The sequence below is a fragment of the Poromitra crassiceps genome (genome assembly GCF_964638095.1).
Source record: "Poromitra crassiceps genome assembly, chromosome: 11".
Classification (NCBI taxonomy): Eukaryota; Metazoa; Chordata; class Actinopteri; order Beryciformes; family Melamphaidae; genus Poromitra; species Poromitra crassiceps.
The window spans coordinates 10,320,332-10,342,148 of record NC_139643.1 but is presented as its reverse complement, the minus strand read 5'-3'; the positions used below and the strand labels follow the sequence as shown (position 1 = coordinate 10,342,148).

Genomic DNA, 21,817 nt, shown 5'->3' with positions numbered 1-21,817 from the left:
CAGATCCCAGGTCCACTTACCTAGTAAAAAACCAGCGTCGTAGTATCAGTTAACTAGATAGCTTTGATCCTGTTCAGTCAAACCAGATCAAAGGGACTTATCGCGGATCTGTTAAACTAGTTTCGTAGTACAGGGCTCAGGTCTCCAAGTGGTTTTGTTGTATTGTGGCTACAGGGGGCGCTATAACTTGCACCAAAACTTAAACGGTCCTCCCGGCCACCCCATTTGACCTAGACAGTTGAAACTTGGTATGTAGCAGTCATTTGGCATGCTGAACACATTTCAAAATGGAAGTAGGTTTTCCGCCATCTTGGAACCCTTAGACATTTTTCCTCCTGAACTGTGAGTCCAACTAAAACCACATTTGGTATTCATGATCGATGGACATGCCCAAACAAAAATAACACGGTACTATCTGGTCGCGCGCTGTGAAACACCTGAGGAGGCTGCATCCAGCTTTCATTTGTTATTGTTATCTCACACCTATAATCAGAGAGGGGGTTGGCGAGCGAACTACTGGCGAGCGATTTGCCACATTGTTTCCTCTCAATATGAAAATTCTGGCCAATTTGATCATCGATATTAATTAACATTGCTGTTATTTTGCTCATTGGACCGATACAGTTATATTTAAAAAGTTATTAACACTTTGAGTGCCACGGCCCTTGGGCAAAAGGTGCTGTACTGTGCCACATAGGCCGCAATGCATTTTAAAACAGTCATATAATTTCTTTAATAATTACTATGTAAACACTGAACACGCACAAATAACGATGAGACTCTCTTCTATCACCTGCAAAAAAAAGTTTATTGATCCCATTTTCCGTTCTTTAGTTATGAGCCGGAGAAGATAGCTTGATTTGACCAAAAACAGCCATTTTTTTCTAGAAACCTGAGATATTCAGCCTTTTGTGAAAGGAAGCATTTCAAGCACATCATTGACTCATTGCTAATATTTTCTGATGTAATGACACCTCAAAAATAATTTCCTTCAATAAAAGAGTGAAAACAAAGGAATTTTGTTTGGCCAAATAATATTTTTAGCTGCAACCAGCAGCGCTGGCCCCTGCGTGCGCAGACCCTACACCTTCATGCTGGTCTTGATTTACTGCTGGTGGGCATCAGATAGCCTATTCTAGCTTGTTTGCTCTCTGTGCATCGAGCCTGCTGCAGCTGCCTGGGTCTGTTGTATGCTGTAGTGTCCTGCGTGCCCCACCTCCCCCCCTCCTCCTCCCCCCCCCCCCCCCCGTTGTGGGAGGAGTGTCTCTCTGCTCTGCTCGGCTCTGCTGTGAGTGCGTTTGCTCTGCGTGTGCGCAGCACTGAAAAGTCCGCTACATCCAGCTTTTTTACAACCGCGTGTATTTGTCACCAGCTTCCAGTTGAGAATAATAACAACTCCACGGCTGATCATGCGAATGGGCTGTTGCAGCGGACACGGAGGTGCTCAATTGTGACAGCAGATTGGCTGCTGCAGGGGCACAGCTAACGTTATGCTTCAATGAAGCAGCTGCATACGGACGGATGCGATGCGATTTCCTTTTCCCCAACGACTTCTTCTGTGTGTTTTACTCCACTTTCTCTCATCTGGAGTGCGCTGTCGCCACCTAAGGCTTCTGTAAAATAGGTTAGACACATTCAATAGCTCTCATATTGTAAGAGGCGATGTAAGAGGCATAGATCGACACCCCCCCGTCAAAAAAACAATTTCGAGTTATTGACGCCATTTGGCGTCGCTGGCAGCCTACGGTAAATTTCTAATGACGCCATATGACGTCGCTGGCACTCAATGTGTTAACATTGGCCGATAGCGATATGATCGCCAAATATCCTGCATCCCTACTGGAGACACAAGACTTTGTTTTGTTTTAAAAATGATCTAATTTACAGAAAGTATACGTACGTAGTATCAGTGTGCCTCATGCAGCTTCATGTGCCCCTCCCAGGTATCCCATAATGCACTCACAACAGGAAGTAGAGTCCCCAGGAGGCGCCGGCACCCCAGATGTTGGGTGTGACTCCCTGGTAAAGCCCGCGCACGCCTTCCACCTGCCAGATGCTCCGCATGCAGTGAACCATCCCATAATACTGCGGACGCATCTGCAGCCCGTCACTCACTGCAACACAGGAGACAATGTGAACATAAAGGGTTAATGTCAGACTCACTGCAACACAGGAAACATGTGAATATAAAGGGTTAATGTCAGACTCACTGCAACACAGGAGACATGTGAACATAAAGGGTTAATGTCAGACTCACTGCAGCAGAGGAGACATGTGAATATAAAGGGTTAATGTCAGACTCACTGCAACACAGGAGACATGTGAACATAAAGGGTTAATGTCAGACTCACTGCAACACAGGAGACATGTGAACATAAAGGGTTAATGTCAGACTCACTGCAGCACAGGAGACATGTTAACATAAAGGGTTAATGTCAGACTCACTGCAACACAGGAGACATGTGAATATAAAGGGTTAATGTCAGACTCACTGCAACACAGGAGACATGTGAACATAAAGGGTTAATGTCAGACTCACTGCAGCACAGGAGACATGTGAACATAAAGGGTTAATGTCAGACTCACTGCAACACAGGAGACATGTGAACATAAAGGGTTAATGTCAGACTCACTGCAGCACAGGACATAAAGGGTTAATGTCAGACTCACTGCAGCACAGGAGACATGTGAATATAAAGGGTTAATGTCAGACTCACTGCAACACAGGAGACATGTGAACATAAAGGGTTAATGTCAGACTCACTGCAGCACAGGAGACATGTTAACATAAAGGGTTAATGTCAGACTCACTGCAACACAGGAGACATGTGAATATAAAGGGTTAATGTCAGACTCACTGCAACACAGGAGACATGTGAACATAAAGGGTTAATGTCAGACTCACTGCAGCACAGGAGACATGTGAACATAAAGGGTTAATGTCAGACTCACTGCAACACAGGAGACGTGAACATAAAGGGTTAATGTCAGACTCACTGCAGCACAGGACATAAAGGGTTAATGTCAGACTCACTGCAGCACAGGAGACATGTGAATATAAAGGGTTAATGTCAGACTCACTGCAACACAGGAGACGTGTGAATATAAAGGGTTAATTAATGTCAGACTCACTGCAAAACAGGAGACATTTTAATATAAAGGGTTAATGTCAGACTCACTGCAACACAGGAGACATGTGAATATAAAGGGTTAATGTCAGACTCACTGCAGCACAGGAGACATTTTAATATAAAGGGTTAATGTCAGACTCACAGCAACACAGGAGACATGTGAATATTAAGGGTTAATGTCAGACTCACTGCAACACAGGAGACATGTGAACATAAAGGGTTAATGTCAGACTCGCTGCAGCACAGGAGACATGTGAATATAAAGGGTTAATGTCAGACTTACTGCAACACAGGAGACATGTGAATATAAAGGGTTAATGTCAGACTCACTGCAACACAGGAGACATGTGAATATAAAGGGTTAATGTCAGACTCACTGCAGCACAGGAGACATGTGAATATAAAGGGTTAATGTCAGACTCATTGCAGCACAGGAGACATGTGAATATAAAGGGTTAATGTCAGACTCACTGCAGCACAGGAGACATTTTAATATAAAGGGTTAATGTCAGACTCACTGCAGCACAGGAGACATGTGAATATAAAGGGTTAATGTCAGACTCACTGCAGCACAGGAGACATGTGAATATAAAGGGTTAATGTCAGACTCACTGCAACACAGGAGACATGTGAATATAAAGGGTTAATGTCAGACTCATTGCAGCACAGGAGACATTTTAATATAAAGGGTTAATGTCAGACTCACTGCAGCACAGGAGACATTTTAATATAAAGGGTTAATGTCAGACTCACTGCAGCACAGGAGACATGTGAATATAAAGGGTTAATGTCAGACTCACTGCAACACAGGAGACATGTAAATATAAAGGGTTAATGTCAGACTCACTGCAGCACAGGAGACATGTGAATATAAAGGGTTAATGTCAGACTCACTGCAGCACAGGAGACATGTGAATATAAAGGGTTAATGTCAGACTCACTGCAACACAGGAGACATGTAAATATAAAGGGTTAATGTCAGACTCACTGCAGCACAGGAGACATGTGAATATAAAGGGTTAATGTCAGACTCACTGCAACACAGGAGACATGTGAATATAAAGGGTTAATGTCAGACTCACTGCAGCACAGGAGACATTTTAATATAAAGGGTTAATGTCAGACTCACAGCAACACAGGAGACATGTGAATATTAAGGGTTAATGTCAGACTCACTGCAACACAGGAGACATGTGAACATAAAGGGTTAATGTCAGACTCGCTGCAGCACAGGAGACATGTGAATATAAAGGGTTAATGTCAGACTTACTGCAACACAGGAGACATGTGAATATAAAGGGTTAATGTCAGACTCGCTGCAGCACAGGAGACATGTGAACATAAAGGGTTAATGTCAGACTCACTGCAGCACAGGAGACATGTGAATATAAAGGGTTAATGTCAGACTCACTGCAACACAGGAGACATGTGAATATAAAGGGTTAATGTCAGACTCACTGCAGCACAGGAGACATGTGAATATAAAGGGTTAATGTCAGACTCACTGCAACACAGGAGACATGTGAATATAAAGGGTTAATGTCAGACTCACTGCAGCACAGGAGACATTTTAATATAAAGGGTTAATGTCAGACTCACTGCAGCACAGGAGACATGTGAACATAAAGGGTTAATGTCAGACTCACTGCAGCACAGGAGACATGTGAACATAAAGGGTTAATGTCAGACTCACTGCAACACAGGAGACATGTGAACATAAAGGGTTAATGTCAGACTCACTGCAGCACAGGACATAAAGGGTTAATGTCAGACTCACTGCAGCACAGGAGACATGTGAATATAAAGGGTTAATGTCAGACTCACTGCAACACAGGAGACATGTGAATATAAAGGGTTAATGTCAGACTCACTGCAACACAGGAGACATGTGAACATAAAGGGTTAATGTCAGACTCACTGCAGCACAGGAGACATGTGAACATAAAGGGTTAATGTCAGACTCACTGCAACACAGGAGACATGTGAACATAAAGGGTTAATGTCAGACTCACTGCAGCACAGGACATAAAGGGTTAATGTCAGACTCACTGCAGCACAGGAGACATGTGAACATAAAGGGTTAATGTCAGACTCACTGCAGCACAGGAGACATGTGAATATAAAGGGTTAATGTCAGACTCACTGTAACACAGGAGACATGTGAATATAAAGGGTTAATGTCAGACTCACTGCAACACAGGAGACATGTGAATATAAAGGGTTAATGTCAGACTCACTGAAGCACAGGAGACATGTGAATATAAAGGGTTAATGTAAGACTCACTGCAGCACAGGAGACATTTTAATATAAAGGGCTAATGTCAGACTCACTGCAGCACAGGAGACATGTGAATATAAAGGGTTAATGTCAGACTCACTGCAGCACAGGAGACATGTGAACATAAAGGGTTAATGTCAGACTCACTGCAGCACAGGAGACATGTGAAGATAAAGGGTTAATGTCAGACTCACTGCAACACAGGAGACATGTGAATATAAAGGGTTAATGTCAGACTCACTGCAGCACAGGAGACATTTTAATATAAAGGGCTAATGTCAGACTCACTGCAACACAGGAGACATTTTAATATAAAGGGTTAATGTCAGACTCACTGCAGCACAGGAGACATTTTAATATAAAGGGTTAATGTCAGACTCACTGCAACACAGGAGACATTTTAATATAAAGGGCTAATGTCAGACTCACTGCAACACAGGAGACATTTTAATATAAAGGGTTAATGTCAGACTCACTGCAGCACAGGAGACATTTTAATATAAAGGGTTAATGTCAGACTCACTGCAACACAGGAGACATTTTAATATAAAGGGTTAATGTCAGACTCACTGCAGCACAGGAGACATTTTAATATAAAGGGCTAATGTCAGACTCACTGCAGCACAGGAGACATGTGAATATGTAAGGGTTAATGCCCGACGAGGTGTACATTATCACTTTTTAAGGGACGACGCGAGAGGCGTGAACCGTCCGAGGCGAAGCCGAGGATGGTTGCCTCCGCGAAGTCCCTTAAAAAGTGATAATGGACACCTCGAAGGGCATTAACCCGCTTATACCATGGTCACTTGCCAAAGAAACAAAACAAGACCATTCATTTATATTTCCATGCATTTTGCAATCAAAATCTAGTTTTCATAACCTTGAATATGAGTTGAGAACCGGCGAGACAAAATAGTCCCCTCGAGATTAGGCTATCATGGGATAAAATGGCTGCTTAGTTTCTACACCTGGCACAATTCTAGAATCAAGCTAACTAATAATTTGGCCAATTGTAGCCTATGTAACAACATACAAAATAAAACGGCAATGTCTAAGAATGCAACGCCATGTAACTGGGTCGTTTAAACTCGCATTCCAGGGAATTGCGTTAACGTCTGCGGGTCTTATAAGACGTAAATGGCGCGAGGCAGGAGTAGAGTGAAAACTATCTGCTTTCAGTATGTTGGAGTCCAGGTATGTCATCGTCAATACACGTTCGCTAATAAAACTGCTTGTTTTGCCATCTGCGGGAAGGCTCAAACTGTCAATAGTGTTTGGCAACATGGAAACGACTCTATACATGAGTATTATTCTCCGGGGTTTACTGTGGGACAGAGAAAATGTGCGTATGAAGAGGCGAGAGGAGAGAGAGAGAAAGGAGGACAGCACAGCGCATGATTAATGAGGCTTGCAACATGCAGTAGGCCTATCGTCGACGTTTTATAGCCTATTGGAATATTTTCAAACCTGTATCGTGCTTCTTCTTGTCAGTCAAACCACATAATTTGGGTTTTTATTCAAAAACAAACATGTCAACAATTAATTTCACTTGTCATCAATATACTGTAAATCATATGAATAGAAAACAATTGATTTAGCGGTTAAGAATATTTTTATTTTGTATTGCAAAGGCAGTAATCTTTTTTATTTTCCTTTTCAATAACAATATTGCGCATAGAACAAGAACGTACAATTTGACAGATTATAGCCCACATGGGCGAGGTAATAATAAGAGGAACAAAATAAGTGGCATATAGGCCTGCAACAAGAACACAATATTGGCGAGGTAATTAATTATGCTGGAGAAGAAACTGATTTGTTTGCATCAGAGAAAGACCGACAGCGGGAGAAATATAGCCTACAGCTTATTTTTTTAAATTGAATTGAACGTTTCCATTGATTGTGAAATTTGATAGAGTAACAGGCAAATCTGGCACATTAGCGGCGTTTGGAGGAGGGTGGACAGCTGTGGACTGATGGGCACTGGCACTGCTGGCACTGCTGGCACTGGAAGTGGAAGACGACAAGACATCGCTCCATTCTCGTCTCTCCCGTACTGATGGAGCCCAGTAAGCCCGCAGGCTGCTCTCGCAACGGTGGCCTGTCACCGACATTATCTGGCGGCTCTCCAGGCCGGCGTCCGAGAGGCGACCTACAGCTGTGGTTCGGAGGCTGTGGTTGGTGTAGACCCACGAAAGACCGACCTGAAAGGTAAGATATAGGATATTATATTTTTGTGATGGAGCGGGAGACAACTCAGACAAGCACGGTCTTATACAAAATGATTAGACTGTCATGTTTTTATTTGCCAATTGTAATCACCTCTTTGCTGATCTTTTGCATCATGCTTCCCAGGTAGTGCACACCCATAGGCTCCCGGCTGTACCACACATCAGAGGCCACGGTGCTGGTGCTGCGCTTCGGGTGGAGGTAGAAGGATTTAGCATCTGATGGACATTTGGAGATGTATTTTTTAAAACTTGCAACCGGACACAGCGGATCCTCTGGCCTGGCAAACATAAACCCTCTGAGGGTTTCTTTATCTGGCTCATTCGGGTCTTGATGATTTTTTGTGTGTGGGTTGTGTGCCAGGCTGACAAACTCCACCCCATCCTCGTCTGTCTGGAGGAGGAAAGATGCAATTGACAGCTCTCGGTTGCCCTCCCTGCCACGTCGAGCAAGGCACAGCTGGATGTCGAACCACACTTTTCTGACCAACCCGACGGGTGTATCTGCAGATAGGGCTACAGACTTTCTTATTAGCTGAAGGTCTGACTCAGAGATGCAGGGATGGTGGATGCTGGTATCCTTTCCACTTTTCCTATAGCGTTTAACGATGGCCTTAAAAACGGCATTGCTGCTATGGAACCTGGCGTCAGTCAAGATGTTGAACTGTGTTAGGTATCGGTTTATACCGGCTCTCAGACTTCTCAGGCTTGCCACACTGTATTCACCTCCTGCCTTGGTGGACTGAACAGCAGCATAAAACTCCCGCAGGGTCTCATTTAGCGCATCGGCACTGTAGCTTTCAATGTTGGAGTCCTTTTGTTTTTGTCCAAGGAAGTCTCTCAGTATGTTAACAGCCCATTTCGTATTTTTTTTTGTGTTGACCTCATCTTTTTCCTCCTCGATTTGATTTACTTCTTCCGTTGATAACTCTTTGTGCCGTTTCTCAGCTTTCCTTTCAATTTCTCGTTCTTTTTCTTCTTCAGCTGCATCCCAGTCATCAAAGTTGCCATACTCTCCAAATATATTAAAATAAATTTTCCCAAGAAAGTCGCTCATTTTTGTATTTGTTTACAAACCGGTGTGGGAGCCAAAAAGTGAGTTCACTTGTCTTTCACAGCCTCTGGGAGAGCGCGCGCTGTCTATAATTAATATACTCCCCGCTTTCAGCGGGAGCGTTCAATGATAGACCACGCGCACCCTGGCTGGTTTGCTGCAGTTGTAAACAGAGGGTTTGACAGCGGGAACGAAGGGGGACAGAGGGCTCGCGCAGGTTGCTGCAAAGGCCTTTGACAGTTATCAGCTGATATCTGTCAAAGGCCAGGCTCGCGCCGGGCTCGTCCCCGCTCAGAGGGAAATCTCCTTTGTCGCCGAGAAGAGCCTGGTGACGCGAGGTTAAAAATCTCCGAAACGAAAATCAAAATTGTAAATAAGAGTTATTTTTGATAAACTGAGCACACAGGGGTGATTTAAATACTTACTTTGACCGAGTCAATTTTTTTCTCAACATCCAAAATTGTCATATTAACCCTTAAAGCAGCTACGAGCAACTTTTTCGATTGTTATTAAACAGTATAAATTTAATATCAATGCATCACATCTTACCTCTAATAGTCGACGAGACCAAAGCCGTGTGTATCTGAGATTGCTCCCTTAGGTGATTATTAAGTCTATAGTCTGTCTAAACTCGCGCCAACAGGGGGCTCTCTAGAGCGACCGGACCGGGTAACCCGGAAGTGAAACGCGGAAGTGAAACAAGGAAGTGAAACGCAGCTGCCTTCCAACGCCGTTTGCGCTGCCTAGCAACATAACATAAACAATGTGAACGCCACGCATACTCGCGGGAACATCTCTCGTTATATTCTAACAGGTTTTTTGGAAGTTATTTTGTGGTTATGGCCGAAGTGGCTGCTGCAAACCGTTTCATTTCACTTCCTGATCTGCCCTGGCTACAGACACACTAACACTGGCCGATTCACTCGGGGTTCAAGCGAGACTACTCTGCGTTGCTCTCGTCGACTATTAGAGGTAAGATGTGATGCATTGATATTAAATTTATACTGTTTAATAACAATCGAAAAAGTTGCTCGTAGCTGCTTTAACGGGGGTATAGAGCTCAAACTGCTCTCCTGATAACACTTGAAACTATGGCGCATTGATATGAACGGTGAACAGACCATTTAGCTAGGTGTCCATTATCACTGTACAATATCACTTTTTAATGGACACCTTGCAGCCAATCAGAATCGAGTATTCACCCAGACCATGGTATAAAAAGGGTTAATGTCAGACTCACTGCAACACAGGAGACATTTTAATATAAAGGGCTAATGTCAGACTCACTGCAACACAGGAGACATTTTAATATAAAGGGTTAATGTCAGACTCACTGCAACACAGGAGACATTTTAATATAAAGGGTTAATGTCAGACTCACTGCAGCACAGGAGACATTTTAATATAAAGGGCTAATGTCAGACTCACTGCAGCACAGGAGACATTTTAATATAAAGGGTTAATGTCAGACTCACTGCAGCACAGCAGACATTTTAATATAAAGGGTTAATGTCAGACTCACTGCAGCACAGGAGACATTTTAATATAAAGGGCTAATGTCAGACTCACTGCAACACAGGAGACATTTTAATATAAAGGGTTAATGTCAGACTCACTGCAGCACAGGAGACATTTTAATATAAAGGGTTAATGTCAGACTCACTGCAGCACAGGAGACATTTTAATATAAAGGGTTAATGTCAGACTCACTGCAGCACAGGAGACATTTTAATATAAAGGGTTAATGTCAGACTCACTGCAGCACAGGAGACATTTTAATATAAAGGGTTAATGTCAGACTCACTGCAGCACAGGAGACATTTTAATATAAAGGGTTAATGTCAGACTAACTGCAACACAGGAGACATTTTAATATAAAGGGTTAATGTCAGACTCACTGCAGCACAGGAGACATGTGAATATAAAGGGCTAATGTCAGACTCACTGCAACACAGGAGACATTTTAATATAAAGGGTTAATGTCAGACTCACTGCAACACAGGAGACATTTTAATATAAAGGGTTAATGTCAGACTCACTGCAGCACAGGAGACATGTGAATATAAAGGGTTAATGTCAGACTCACTGCAGCACAGGAGACATGTGAATATAAAGGGTTAATGTCAGACTCACTGCAGCACAGGAGACATGTGAATATAAAGGGTTAATGTCAGACTCACTGCAGCACAGGAGACATTTTAATATAAAGGGTTAATGTCAGAGGTGGGGACTCCAATCACATGACTTGAATTGCTTAACAAAGAGATGATCCCTAACCCAATAATGCCAATATGCAGTTGCTTTTAGTTAGACTGTAAATTCCTAATTTGATGCCTTTATGGCTAATCTTCACAAACGACCACTTTTATGACTTTTGAAGCATTTCCTGAAAAGTGTTAAAAAAAAAGGCATTTACACCTCAAAAGTCATAAAAGTCGTCCTCATTTGTGAAGATGATCCTGCTGAACAGAAACTTCGCTGTTTCATAAACTTTTGTTATTTCATGCTACAATCACATTGACTTTTCCCCCTACGAACCAGAAGTGCTACTTCCGGACTCGTTCCTGCGGTACTCTATACCAGAGGTTCTCAAATGTTTTTCAGCCATGGACCCCAATACAAGATAGAAAATATACCGGGGACCCGCTCATTCTGATTTGTGATTTTGGGCTAAGCTTAATTGTTTCCACGGTAACGTGCTTGACTTTTTTTTTTTAATACATTACATTTACAGTACGTCATTTAGCAGACGCTTTTGTTTTGTCCAAAGCGACTTACAATATCACAATTTGTCAACAGTACAGAAAACCACTATGCAACACAATCAATGACAGCCAAGAGATAGTTATAGACTAGCACCATGTAGGAAGTAGTTTGAGAAGGAATAAGTAACATGTAGCATTTTTTTTTTTTTTTACCTGAAAACTTTTCGCGGACCCCCTGGCAAAGTGCCCATTTGAGAACCACTGCTCTATACACACCCACACACAGCCTGCTTTGCACGCACGCACGCGCGCACACACACACACACACACACACACACACACACACACACACACACACACACACACACACACACACACACACACACACACACACACACAGCTCTATACACAACATGAAGGAGGAATGTGTGTACACACATAAAACAAGGAGGACAAGCTGAAACACGCAGGCTAGAATAAACAGTAGGCTACTTCTTCACTGCCAACAGTCATGACTCAGCGGGTTGCCAGGTCCAAATCTTTCCTGGAAGGCAGTTTGTACACATGCAACTTCATATGAGTGCGTGTGCGCACACAGCCACACACACACACACAGCCACACACACACACACGCACGGTTCCACCATTTTCTCAACCAAGGACCTTTAAAAAGCTAAGTGATGATCAGTCACGTGACGTTTCTTTGGTCCAAAACTAATAACAAACAAATTTCAAATTTTTGATCCCCCCCTCCGTCTTCATTTTATTTTATTATTATTTTTTGCTTCAAGTGACATTTTTTATGGTCACTCAGAATTCAGTAGGTGGCTGGTTGGCTCCAGCCTTAAAACTCGTTATATAAAGATTTTTCAAAATGTCTAGGGAGAAAATGAATGGGGAACTCTCTTCCAGTGCAAGAAACGTCACGTGTCTGTTCAGCTCTATTTGTTTCCATTGCATCTGAAGGTGGCAGCTGAGGTTCTCCAGGTTCCTCTGAGCTTCAGACTCATCTGTGCTTCACCCAGAGATGCTCACGTTTGTTTTTTTTGTTTTTTTGCAAGTCAAGTCCCAAGTCTTTGAGGGGCAAGTCCAAGTCAAGTCTTTGGTCACAAGTCCAAGTCAAGTCTTTGGTCACAAGTCCAAGTCAAGTCTTTGGTCACAAGTCCAAGTCAAGTCAAGTCTCTTATGGACGAGTGTTCTATCATCTGCTGCCGTCCCCCCTGTTTGTTTGTTTTTAGTCACTTGTTTGGTCCAAGTAAAATTATTGTTACTATTTTTTAGGATTTTACAAAACAATGGGAAATGAATGGGCAATTCACTCTCTTAGGCCTCATGGGAAATGTGGCGATGGTGAGACTTTGGCGCCGCTCTATAGGAGAGGTAAAGTACTGTAGGTCAGGATTCACATGCACACGCTGGTGCACGAGCAAGGACAGGCCTGCACAAGCACAGAGGGCACAGAAATAACAACAGCCTGGTGAAGGATTGAAGGCATGCCATGTATTAAACACACACACGCACACACATACACACGCACACACATACACATACACACACACACACACACACACACACACACACACACACACACACACACACACACACACCCTTGGATTGGAACTCAAACACAGGGGAGATATAGTGACTTGACTGCAACACTGTTTTGAGGACATGTGAGCTAGAACTGCTAGTAGCAGAGCAGCTGCTTACCTGCAAAGCGGATCTTGACCAGGTCCAGTGGGTGGAGGACCAGGGTGGAGATCACTCCTCCACACAGCCCTGCCGCCAGGTTCTCCAGCCTGATGTGACCCAGCAGGCAGCGCAGCTCCTTCAGCCCAGAGGAGACCATGGGCAGAGGGCCAGAGAGGCCCATAGGTACAGGGCTGGAGGGGCCAGAGGAGCCTGGGGGTCCCGGTGGTGGGCCAAGGTACTTCTCCAGGGTATCCGCAGGGTCTTGAAAAGTATTGAATGTAGATTAATCAATTTAGGGAAAGATAAGGCTATTAAAAACTCTTAATTGCCATTTGAGAGGTATTACATGTGGTAGCTATTGTGCTAATTGTGTTCAATGAGTATATCATATTGTCTCATATTGACCCCTAAAGTATCGTGGCAGACTTTGTGATATCAGCATATATATATATATATATAGTGATTTACACGCCTGTCGGCGACGAAAGTGGCATTGAGGTCTTAAAATATATTGAGAAGGTCTTAAAAGTATTGAATGGGTGGGAAGTGTATCCCCTGCATTATAGAGGGGGGACACAGGAAGTGCATTCCCTGCATTATAGAGGGGGGACACAGGAAGTGTATTCTCTGCATTATAGAGGGGGGACACAGGAAGTGCATCACCTGCATTATAGAGGGGGGCACAGGAAGTGTATTCTCTGCATTATAGAGGGGGGACACAGGAAGTGTATTCTCTGCATTATAGAGGGGGGCACAGGAAGTGCATCCCCTGCATTATAGAGGGGGGCACAGGAAGTGCATCCCCTGCATTATAGAGAGGGGACACAGGAAGTGTATTCTCTGCATTATAGAGGGGGGACACAGGAAGTGCATCACCTGCATTATAGAGGAGGGCACAGGAAGTGTATTCTCTGCATTATAGAGGGGGGACACAGGAAGTGTATTCTCTGCATTATAGAGGGGGGCACAGGAAGTGCATCCCCTGCATTATAGAGGGGGGCACAGGAAGTGCATCCCCTGCATTATAGAGGGGGGACACAGGAAGTGTATTCTCTGCATTATAGAGGGGGGACACAGGAAGTGCATCACCTGCATTATAGAGGGGGGCACAGGAAGTGTATCCCCTGCATTATAGAGGGGGGACACAGGAAGTGCATCCCCTGCATTATAGAGGGGGGACACAGGAAGTGCATCCCCTGCATTATAGAGGGGGGACACAGGAAGTGCATCCCCTGCATTATAGAGGGGGGACACGGGAAGTGCATCCCCTGCATTATAGAGGGGGACACAGGAAGTGCATCCCCTGCATTATAGAGGGGGGACACGGGAAGTGCATCCCCTGCATTATAGAGGGGGGACACAAGAAGTGCATCCCCTGCATTATAGAGGGGGACACAGGAAGTGCATCCCCTGCATTATGGAGGGAGGACACAGGAAGTGCATCCCCTGCATTATAGAGGGGGGACACAGGAAGTGCATCCCCTGCATTATAGAGGGAGGACACAGGAAGTGCATCCCCTGCATTATAGAGGGGGGACACAGGAAGTGTATTCTCTGCATTATAGAGGGGGGCACAGGAAGTGCATCCCCTGCATTATAGAGGGGGGCACAGGAAGTGCATCCCCTGCATTATAGAGAGGGGACACAGGAAGTGTATTCTCTGCATTATAGAGGGGGGACACAGGAAGTGCATCACCTGCATTATAGAGGAGGGCACAGGAAGTGTATTCTCTGCATTATAGAGGGGGGACACAGGAAGTGTATTCTCTGCATTATAGAGGGGGGCACAGGAAGTGCATCCCCTGCATTATAGAGGGGGGCACAGGAAGTGCATCCCCTGCATTATAGAGGGGGGACACAGGAAGTGTATTCTCTGCATTATAGAGGGGGGACACAGGAAGTGCATCACCTGCATTATAGAGGGGGGCACAGGAAGTGTATCCCCTGCATTATAGAGGGGGGACACAGGAAGTGCATCCCCTGCATTATAGAGGGGGGACACAGGAAGTGCATCCCCTGCATTATAGAGGGGGGACACAGGAAGTGCATCCCCTGCATTATAGAGGGGGGACACGGGAAGTGCATCCCCTGCATTATAGAGGGGGACACAGGAAGTGCATCCCCTGCATTATAGAGGGGGGACACGGGAAGTGCATCCCCTGCATTATAGAGGGGGGACACAAGAAGTGCATCCCCTGCATTATAGAGGGGGACACAGGAAGTGCATCCCCTGCATTATGGAGGGAGGACACAGGAAGTGCATCCCCTGCATTATAGAGGGGGGACACAGGAAGTGCATCCCCTGCATTATAGAGGGAGGACACAGGAAGTGCATCCCCTGCATTATAGAGGGGGGACACAGGAAGTGCATCCCCTGCATTATAGAGGGGGGACACAGGAAGTGCATCCCCTGCATTATGGAGGGAGGACACAGGAAGTGCATCCCCTGCATTATAGAGGGGGGACACAGGAAGTGCATCCCCTGCATTATAGAGGGAGGACACAGGAAGTGCATCCCCTGCATTATAGAGGGGGGACACAGGAAGTGCATCCCCTGCATTATAGAGGGGGGACACAGGAAGTGCATCCCCTGCATTATAGAGGGGGGACACAGGAAGTGCATCCCCTGCATTATAGAGGGGGGGCACCTTTAGTGGCAGAGTAGTGAAAATGCAGTCTGAACAAATGTGAGTCTCCCTGTAACGTTTGACAGGAAGGAGGAAACTTCTCCACCATGACTAGGCATGATCTGAAATACTAAACAAAACACTTATGGTAGCCTAGGCATCATCATCTGGACATAATGGGGTTACATAGCCTATTTTGGTAGACTGCATGCAGTCTGGTCAAGTAGGCTAATGGCTTTGTGTTATTATGAAAAATACAAAATAAAAGGGCAATAGGCTACATTATGATGATTAATTATGATTATTTGCCCTTTAAACGAAATAATGTACAACTACATCCAAAGGCAGGCTAGCATTTGCAAGGGAAAACATTACAGGAACAACATGGGCTATTGTTTACAATGCTGCATTTCATGTAGGCTACATGCGCGCTCCCGCGGCCAGGCAGCGGACACACGGGGATGAGTATGCTACCTTGGGAAGAGGCTGCAGGTCCCGCGCCTGGGCCGGAGCTCATGTCCGCACGCCGACAGAACCGACCAGACCAAAGCAGACCAACCCAGAACCAGACCCACGACCAGCACCAGCAGCACAGCGGGCTTCTGTTCCACCTGAGCCGATCATCGCAGCAGCCCAGACAGACGCACACTCCACTTCCTCTCTGCACGCAGCTCGGCTGCTGCTCACTGCGAGACTGTCAAGACACAGCGATTATCTACACGTGACTTCCACACTGTGTTTTCAAAATAAAAGCCTGCGTGACCAACCAAAGATAAGAGGCGCATAGGCTTACATAGTTAGTTGAGTAGCACAGAATGAGGTTATAAAACATTCAATAGAATAGAAAATATAGTAGCCTAGTCACATTGCAAAGTGGATTACTCATAGGCTATACAATAAAACAAAACATGATCAAAAAACAGACAAACGAGCATAAACAGTAGGTTATTAAAGGGGACAAAAACTAACCTAGAATAAGATGTGTTTCGAATATTTTATGTGATCTTCATAATATCGTTTATTTTTATTAGGCTAACAAATTATCAAATATACAACAATATATGGCAAATTCCATATGCAGTTATAACAGTCATAAAGACACAATTGCAAGCTTTCATTTGTGAAGACAAAATCACGTGACATCCTGTGTAAAGCTGCAGGAAACAGGTGTCATGAAAACAACACAGTAGCGCCCTATCACGCTTGCAGATGTGAAGCATGATGTGAAGCCTTCTGAGGGCAGCATTCAATGTCATTGGTTCTCGTGCCCGTCCAATCAGCAGGGTCCACACTCCTGTTGTCTCACTCAGGCTCGCTCACAGTGGTTTCCTGCTGTATCAGTGCAATCAGAATATACTGTGGGCCTACTGTGTGAACTTGGTGGATCAAGGCAAGTTTATTTGTAGGCTATAGCACATTTCACAATTCAAAGTGCTTTAAAATAGATCAAAAGAAAATAGAATAGAAAAATAAAAAGAAAGTGTTACAAAGCAGAATATTAAACAATATATCACTGTGCAATATGGATATGGATACAATATTAACAGCAAATCAATAAAGAAATAGTCTAATTTATTTTGCCACCTAAATGAAGATTTCTGAGATGAAACATGCCCCTATAGCTCGGTCGAGTTTTCCTCTTACAATCACACTTTTGTGAGTGAATTCTTATGTGTATTTTCTCAATAATTAGGCTATATGAACACACTTTCCCTAAATAGGCCTACTGGCTGCTCTTTGATCCAATAAACATATCAGATCACTGACAGGAACAGACAACAAAACATCAACAATAAAACATCAACAACAAAACAAATGTGAAATAATAAATAAATGTTGTGTGGAGAATAATCCTTGTTTGGTGCCATTCAGGAGAAACGATGCTGGTGAATCTATCCTATCTGTTGTTTCTATCTGTTGATGTGTAAAACTCACTGACTGCAGATCAGCTCAGTCTGTCCGCTTACAGACCAAACAATTGTTGTGATTTTTCCCTATCTAAGTTATTCAAGAGCCAGATTTATTGATTTCATGTTCAGATTTCGTCAGCCTTTCCCTCAAACCCTCACACTCAAATAGCCCCCACTTGCCTGTAGATCTGTGCTTGCAAAAAATCTGAGCAGTGACTCAGAAGCAGTTTGAGTGCGAGTGCAGAAAATCTGTCCAAGCAACTCTATTTGAGCACAAGCAGAGCAAATCTACGTGTGAGCGGGTCTATGTGTGAGGGCGGGGTTTAAGAGAAAGCCTTATCAAATCGGAACATGAAATCAATAAATCATGCTCTCAAATTGATAGACCGTGCTGTTGAATAAAGATAGGGGAAAAATCTCCATAAACCAAAGAGAGCTGAAAAGAGAAGAGGAAAACTACTCGACGGGACAGAGAACAACAGACGACTAGCATGTCGCTGGTGTGAATGTCCCTGACCAAACAATCGAACAAACGATTGGCATTTACCATAGAACACCAGAATTGGCAGGTCCGACACTAGGTGGCGCCCTGTGCTTTTCACAGATGAGAGCAGGTTCAACCACCTGAGCACATGTGACAGACATGAAAGGGTCTGGAGACGCCGTGGAGAACGTCAGGTTGAACCTGCTCTCATTTGTGAAAAGCACAGGGCGCCCAGTGTCGGACCTGCCTATTCGTTATGGCAAATGCCAATCGAGCTCCACAGTGCTGAGCAGTGAGCACGGGGCACACTACAGGACGTCGGGCCCTCAGGGCAGTGAGCACAGGGCACACAGGACTTCGGGCCCTCAGGGCAGTGAGCACAGGGCACACTACAGGACGTTGGGCCCTCAGGGCAGTGAGCACAGGGCACACTACAGGACGTCAGGCTCTCAGGGCAGTGAGCACAGGGCACACTACAGGACTTCGGGCCCTCACGGCAGTAAGCACAGGGCACACTACAGGACGTCGGGCTCTCAGGGCAGTGAGCACAGGGCACACTACAGGACGTCGGGCTCTCAGGGCAGTGAGCACAGGGCACACTACAGGACTTCGGGCCCTCACGGCAGTAAGCACAGGGCACACTACAGGACGTCGTGCTCTCAGGGCAGTGAGCACAGGGCACACTACAGGACGTCGGGCTCTCAGGGCAGTGAGCACAGGGCACACTACAGGATGTCGTGCTCTCAGGGCAGTGAGCACAGGGCACACTACAGGACGTCGGGCCCTCAGGGCAGTGAGCACAGGGCACACTACAGGACGTCAGGCTCTCAGGGCAGTGAGCACAGGGCACACTACAGGACGTCGGGCCCTCAGGGCAGTGAGCACAGGGCACACTACAGGACTTCGGGCCCTCAGGGCAGTGAGCACAGGGCACACTACAGGACGTCGGGCCCTCAGGGCAGTGAGCACAGGGCACACTACAGGACGTCGGGCCCTCAGGGCAGTGAGCACACAGGGCACACTACAGGACGTCGGGCCCTCAGGGCAGTGAGCACAGGGCACACTACAGGACGTCAGGCCCTCAGGGCAGTGAGCACAGGGCACACTACAGGACGTCAGGCTCTCAGGGCAGTGAGCTCAGGGCACACTACAGGACGTCAGGCCCTCAGGGCAGTGAGCACAGGGCACACTACAGGACGTCAGGCCCTCAGGGCAGTGAGCACAGGGCACACTACAGGACGTCAGGCCCTCAGGGCAGTGAGCACAGGGCACACTACAGGATGTCGGGCCCTCAGGCCACCTTCATGAAGTCTGTTTCTGATTGTTTGGTCAGAGACATTCACACCAGTGACCTGCTGGAGGTCATTTTGTAAGGCTCTGGCAGTGCTCATCCTGTTCCTCCTTGCACAAAGGAGCAGATAGCGGTCCTGCTGATGGGTTAAGTACCTTCTATGGCCCTGTCCAGCTCTCCTAGAGTAACTGCCTGTCTCATGGAATCTCCTCCATGCTCTTGAGACTGTGCTGGGAGACACAGCAAACCTTCTGGCAATGGCACGTATACTGATGTGCCATCCTGGAGGAGTTGGACTACCTGTGCAGCCTCTGTAGGGTCCAGGTAGCGCACCATGCTGCCAGTAGTGACACTGACCTCTGTAGGATCCAGGTAGCGCACCATGCTGCCAGTAGTGACACTGACCTCTGTAGGATCCAGGTAGCGCACCATGCTGCCAGTAGTGACACTGACCTCTGTAGGATCCAGGTAGCGCACCATGCTGCCAGTAGTGACACTGACCTCTGTAGGGTCCAGGTAGCGCACCATGCTGCCAGTAGTGACACTGACCTCTGTAGGATCCAGGTAGCGCACCATGCTGCCAGTAGTGACACTGACCTCTGTAGGATCCAGGTAGCGCACCATGCTGCCAGTAGTGACACTGACCTCTGTAGGATCCAGGTAGCGCACCATGCTGCCAGTAGTGACACTGACCTCTGTAGGGTCCAGGTAGCGCACCATGCTGCCAGTAGTGACACTGACCTCTGTAGGGTCCAGGTAGCGCACCATGCTGCCAGTAGTGACACTGACCTCTGTAGGGTCCAGGTAGCGCACCATGCTGCCAGTAGTGACACTGACCTCTGTAGGGTCCAGGTAGCGCACCATGCTGCCAGTAGTGACACTGACCTCTGTAGGGTCCAGGTAGCGCACCATGCTGCCAGTAGTGACACTGACCTCTGTAGGGTCCAGGTAGCGCACCATGCTGCCAGTAGTGACACTGACCCTATAGCCAAATGCAAAACTAGTGACAAATCAGTCAGAAAAGATGAGGAGGGTAAAAATGTCAGTGGCCTCCACCTGTAAAACACTTCCTGTGTTGGGGGTCGTCTCATTGTTGCCCCCTGCAGGTTGATCATTTTCATTTCCAAACGATGTGGCATCCTTTCGTTCCTAACACATTACCCAATCCATGTCAGGAAAGATATCCAGCATGATTTTCCCCCCATTGAGATCTGATGTGTTTTCAAAGTGTTCCTTTAATTTTTTTGAGCAATGTGTATAGGCCTATATATATATACATACATATACATATATAGTTATCGATATGTATTGTTATATATATAACAAACATTGATGTCAATGTTTATTATTATACATAGCAATATGTATTATCAGTATGTATTGTTATATATCAAATCAATATGTATTGTTATGTAACCCCTTCTTCATTGGTGTCTCTGAGTGTTGAAGGTCAGTGAAGGGCCCCACCTAGTGGCCCAGAGGGTTAGACCGAGTTATCAGATGATTTCTTAAATAGATTAATGTTGAATGTAATGTGGACAAAAATGTCTCTATTTAATTTGACTTTGTTTCTTTCACTCAACTTCCCTGAAACATCACAGGATGTTTTGGTTACTAATGAAATCAAGTGAAAAGCAGTTTGTTACATTACACATTTGTTTTATTTTACAATTTTACATCCTCAAACAATAAACAATAGTGTTAGAAAATGGCACAGACACAGAGTATGATATATAAAAATTATGCTTATTGATTATATATAAAAATGACATCTCAACTAAACACGGTGACTTATGTGATAGTTTTCAAGTCAAGTCCAGTTTCTAAAGTCTCAAAGATGAGTCTAACTAGATCTAACTGATCGATAATCAGGCAACAAACTGATCAATACAGTCTGCGGCAACATAAAACAACACAGAACAAGCCTGACCGACTAAAATGGACGTAGACCTCCATCAGGTGCAGCTGCTTCCTTCACATTGAATTAATGTGATTAGTTTCACTGTCTTGTCTTTTTGTTCTGTTTCTGTAATTCTAGTTTAATTGTTCTATTTGACAAACTTCTAACGTAACAGACCTGTGTGTACATTTTTGTAATGAAATCATGTTTGAATATAAATCAACCCGGAAGAATGAAACTGGAATTCCAGCTGAGCCTGAAACTTAAGCAGTTTACCAAATAATTAGCATTTAAAAAAAAATGTTCCTTCACAGGAACAAAGATCTTCAGATCTTCAGATCTTAATTCCTGACTTCAGCCTCAGTGAAATTCAGAATCAATCAATTAACTGGTGCAGCTGTGGCTCAGGATGTGAGCGGGTCATCCATTAATCACTTTGGATAAAAGAGGTCGGTGGTTCGATCCCCGCCTCCTCCAGTCTGCATGTTGAAGTGTCCTATAGGTAAGATACTGAACT

At 45.1% G+C, this 21,817-nt stretch overlaps 1 protein-coding gene across 2 annotated transcripts in view; it reads right to left on the bottom strand.

Moving 5' to 3' along the window:
* Positions 1 to 16,389, bottom strand: part of LOC310784631 (solute carrier family 25 member 32-like) — a 44,406-nt gene extending 28,017 nt beyond the window's left edge. For both annotated transcript variants that reach the window (XM_083645643.1, XM_083645644.1), the window contains exons 1-3: positions 16,190 to 16,389; positions 13,107 to 13,349; positions 1,964 to 2,114 (exon numbers count right to left, since the gene is read on the bottom strand). In XM_083645643.1, coding sequence (XP_083501769.1) covers positions 1,964 to 2,114; positions 13,107 to 13,349; positions 16,190 to 16,232 — 437 coding nt within the window. In that variant the 5' untranslated portion in view covers positions 16,233 to 16,389. The remainder of the gene's footprint in view (positions 1 to 1,963; positions 2,115 to 13,106; positions 13,350 to 16,189) is intronic.
* Between the last annotated feature and the right edge of the window lie 5,428 nt (positions 16,390 to 21,817).